General features: G+C 40.4%; 1 protein-coding gene across 1 annotated transcript; it reads left to right on the forward strand.

Moving 5' to 3' along the window:
* The first annotated feature begins 300 nt into the window (after positions 1-300).
* Positions 301-654, forward strand: LOC118839413 (60S ribosomal protein L34-like). The gene has a single exon (XM_036746877.1). The coding sequence runs from the start codon at positions 301-303 to the stop codon at positions 652-654; it is 354 nt and encodes a 117-aa protein (XP_036602772.1).
* The last annotated feature ends 3710 nt before the right edge of the window (positions 655-4364 follow it).

The raw sequence follows: 4364 nt of genomic DNA on the forward strand, positions 1-4364 counted from the left end.
CAATAATTAGAATCACACAAGGCCTACTGTTTGAGACACTAAAAGATCACAGGTCTTGGAACACTGTATATTGAAGAGCAAAAGAACTGGGCCTCCAGCCAAAAATATCATACCCAGGAAAGCTAAGCATAATTTTGAATGGAAAAAAATGGACATTTAATCAACTGTCAGACTTTCAGGATTCTGTTAAAAACAAAAACAACCCTGAACTCAATAGAAGATTTGACATATGATTTGAACTCTGAACTCGGACGCACTTTCTTTTCCCTCTTCCGGTGATGGACCTGACAGAAATTAAAAATGGTTCAGTGTCTGACATATCACCATAGGCTGTGCTACAATACAGCTTCCCACAAAACTCGGCTGTCACGAACCCCGGGTAACAGAATTGTTTACCTTTATACCAAGAAAGTTGGAAAAGCACCAAAATCAGCCTGTGGTGTATGCCCAGGAAGACTTCGAGGTATTCATGCAGTGAGACCTAAAGTTCTTATGAGGCTATCGAAGACAAAAAAGCATGTCAGCAGGGCTTATGGTGGCTCCATGTGTGCTAAGTGTGTTCGTGACAGGATCAAGCGTGCTTTCCTGATTGAGGAGCAGAAAATTGTTGTGAAGGTGTTGAAGGCACAAGCACAGAGTCAAAAAAGTAAATAAAAAGGATATATTTTTTGAATAATAAAGAAAATTAAAATTTTAAAAAAAAAGAAGACTTGACATATGAGAGCCAAGAGAAATATAAGGTACATATCAAAGACAAACTACAAGGGAGTAAATCAGGATAGAATGTTTACCTTTTATGGATGGAAAATGTAAAACCTGTGTCTAAGATTGTTACTAGTAATTAGGTAGCGTATAAGAAATATTGGGGTAGACCTGAGAATGATATGACTTTAAAAAGTAAAACCATTCAAGAACAGCTTAAAGAGTAATTAGATTATACAAATGAGGTACAAGAGGAAGAACCAATACAGAGGAATTAGATGGGGGTGGAGGGGGGCTGTGAATTCTGGAAACCTACATTCATGCGGAATGAGCTTAAGAGGGGGAAATATATATACATCTAGAAGAGTATAAAAATCTTCTAAATTTGGAAAGAAATAAACTAAGGAGATAGGGAGAGGGGAGAGGATAAAGGAGAGATCATTAGAGGGGAGGGTGAGGGAATAGGTTAAAAGGAGGGTATAGAAGGGTGTTTAGATTTAGGGGAATGGAAGGATAAGGGAAGGAGCTTTAGAAGCGAGGTGGGAAGGGATAGATCAAAGGGGAGTACAAAAGGGAGTGTAGATATAGGAGATTGGGAGGATAAGGGAGGGATTGCTGGAGTAGGGGTAGGTTAAGTAATAGGAGGGCAAGGTAGCAGGTAGAAGTAAAGTAGAGGAGTTAGGAGAGATAGGAAAAAAGAGATAAGCACTAACATAAAAACAAGATTAGGAGTAGAATCTCTTAAGGAAAGTATATGTTTACATATGCATGTATGTACATATGTGTATGTATATGCATATACATGTATGCATATATTAATACCTATATATAAATATATCCATGCTCAATTGTAGCCTTGGGGAGGCAGGTAGTGAGGAAGAAGGGGGAAAAAGAACAAAGTAAAAAGTGTACAGCAGAGAACAAAAGAAAACCTACAAGGAAGCAAAGATAGACAGCTTTCAACTTAACATACAGTATTTAATGTATAGGCTTTCTTGAAATGATAGCTTATTGCTATATATTTTGAATCCTCTCCTATGTTCTGCTATGCACATGGCATGTTTTTCTTCCTTTTCTTACTTTATATTTAATTTTAATATTTAAGTTTACAATGTTTCTTTTTCTTTTCTTATGCATTTAAGTTTTAGTATTTGGCCAAAATAAAGAAAAATTTAGAAAAATAGTTTATATGTGTACAAATATATGTGCGTACATGTACATAGATAGTCAGCATTTACACAGCACTTTGAAGTTTGCAAAGTGTTTTCCATATGTTAACTCATGGGATCCTTACAACAACCCTATGAGGAAGCTCTTTTACTATCCATATTTTGTAACTGAGGGAGACAAAAAGGAATTAAATATGACTTGACCAGGGTCACAGACATAGGAAGAGTCTGAAGCAGGACTTGAACTCATGTCTTCCTGACTCTGTGGCCATCAGCCTCTCCCCTTGGTCACCTTTCTGCCTCCCTTTCTGCATCTCTTCCTGGCTCTGTGTCTCTCTATCTTTTATTGCTCTCTGTCTCTGTTCCTCTCTCATGCTCACTAACTCTGTGTCTCTCTATTTCCCTGTGTATGTGAGTGGGGCTCTATCTTGCTCTTTGTCTCTTGTCATCTCTGTCTCTCTATAAGTCCTGGCTCCACCAACACCTCATTTTGTGAGAGAGACAAGTCACTTTCCCTCTCAGGGACCCTGTACCATCTGGAGGTTGAAGTAGATCGACTGTCTGCACCCTCTGTGCCTTTTAACATGCCAGGGAGTTATTGCCGCGGCTCCTTCTCAAATCAGATGAAAGAGTATTTACCACACTGCAGAATTTAAAGCTCTACATCACTGTCAGGCTTGTTATTCTTGTCACTCTCTCAATAAATGACTCAGTCTAACAGATAAACATACAAGTCTTCTGTAGCCCAAATAATGGTAAACGACTGTATTACTACTTGTCAAAGATATGTCAATGCTGTTCTCATCAGTAAAATTCAAGTTCATTTGGCAGTACCACTGAATTCATTGTAGCCTTTTGCCATCGTGCATTTTCTTAATCACTGGATATTCAAAACATACTTACTGTTGTGGGGCTTGATGATGTTTTCTGAAACCAAATGGGAGTCTTCATTCTTGAAAAGGATGGGAAACCACCAAAATAGAAGGAAGGGGGAGGAATGGGGAACATCTGTGATGATCTACCCCACCCTTTCCCCTCCTGTAATATGCTGCACTTCCGTAACAAAAAATATAAATCCTGGTTTGGAGATAAGAATATATACAGGCAATCTCCAAATATACAGAGATTTTATTCCTTTTCTCAGACTCCCTCTCTTTCCCAGAAGGGGCAGAAGAGCACATGGCATCAGAGGGAACAAATGAACCTGCTCTGAAAAGCCCAATCAAGCAAGAAAGCACCAAAAATAACTTTCCTGGATGAAGGGGAGCACAGCAAAGCCCTGATGAGCCACCCATAAGTGAATCTCCCATAGAAAGACTTTAAAGGTGTAGGTCTGGGTGAGGGAAAGATAGGAAAATAGAAGAGAGAATGCACTTGTGTGGGACAATAATCCCCCAAAATGAAATAACATTCAGAGGTTTCTCAAGGTAAAGACAGAGGCTTTATTTGCAAGTCTCATGCAAGAATTGGGCATCACCCACTCCAGAATGGTCTGGGGTGGGGAGGCAAGTTTCAGAAGGCAGATAGTCAGTTTACGTACCCCTTAAAGGGCCCCCCCCGCCCCAAAACCCCGTTACAAAAACAATTCTAAGAAGCTCCAAAACAAGCCCCTTACAAAAACAATTCTAAAAAGCTCCAAAAACCCCTTACAAAAACAATTATAAGAAGCCCCAAAACCCCCCTGGACCTCTATCCCCATCCGTTGGCGGGGAGGGGGTAGTTGGCCTCACATTCTTGAAACAAGAAAAGATTCTTAATCTAACATCTTAATCTCAAACTAACAGGCAGCCAGGCAGCCGTTATAGGCATGCTCATCCTATGTGCATGCAGGATATGGATGTATGTGGCTTATGTGCAAGTTTAAGCAGGGGGAGGAGGAGGGGGTTAATTCTTAAAGATATAGTTCAGGCGTTATGGAAGCTAAAATATTAAGTATCCTTTTCCTTAAATGAGAAACTTTCATTCATTCCACTCGCACTGATACTCTACCTGGGGGTCAGCTAGATGCCCCAGTGGCCCCCTGAAGCATATGCGTGCCTGAAAGTCTTAAAGTCCGTGACCCAATATCCCCAAAGCACCTGATCTCCCCAAACCTTCTGATCTCCTTCATTCCCTGATTAATCTGACTCCAACAAAACTTCACTGTCTGTCTCTGTCTTTTTTCTGCCTTTTTCTCTGCCTTTTGCTACCGGCTCATCTTCCTCTTTGTCTTCTTTCTTTCTTACATTTCTTTCTGTTTCTGCTAATGTTACTTCTCTCTGTCTCTGTCTCTCTCATTCTCTCTCCCCGCCTCATTTGCCAACCCCACACACACCGCCTTCTCCAAACCCCATTTTTGTCTCTATCTTTCTGTTTACATATCCATCATGCCAGGCTCACAATCTACGTGTCTCTCCCCTCAATTCTATCTTCCTGTCTCTTTATCTCACTTTCTCCCTCAAGCAAGGACTCTTTCACTATTGCCTGTGTCTCCCTAGCACACAGCACAGTACC

This window comes from Trichosurus vulpecula, chromosome 2 (assembly GCF_011100635.1).
Source record: "Trichosurus vulpecula isolate mTriVul1 chromosome 2, mTriVul1.pri, whole genome shotgun sequence".
Lineage (NCBI taxonomy): Eukaryota > Metazoa > Chordata > Mammalia > Diprotodontia > Phalangeridae > Trichosurus > Trichosurus vulpecula.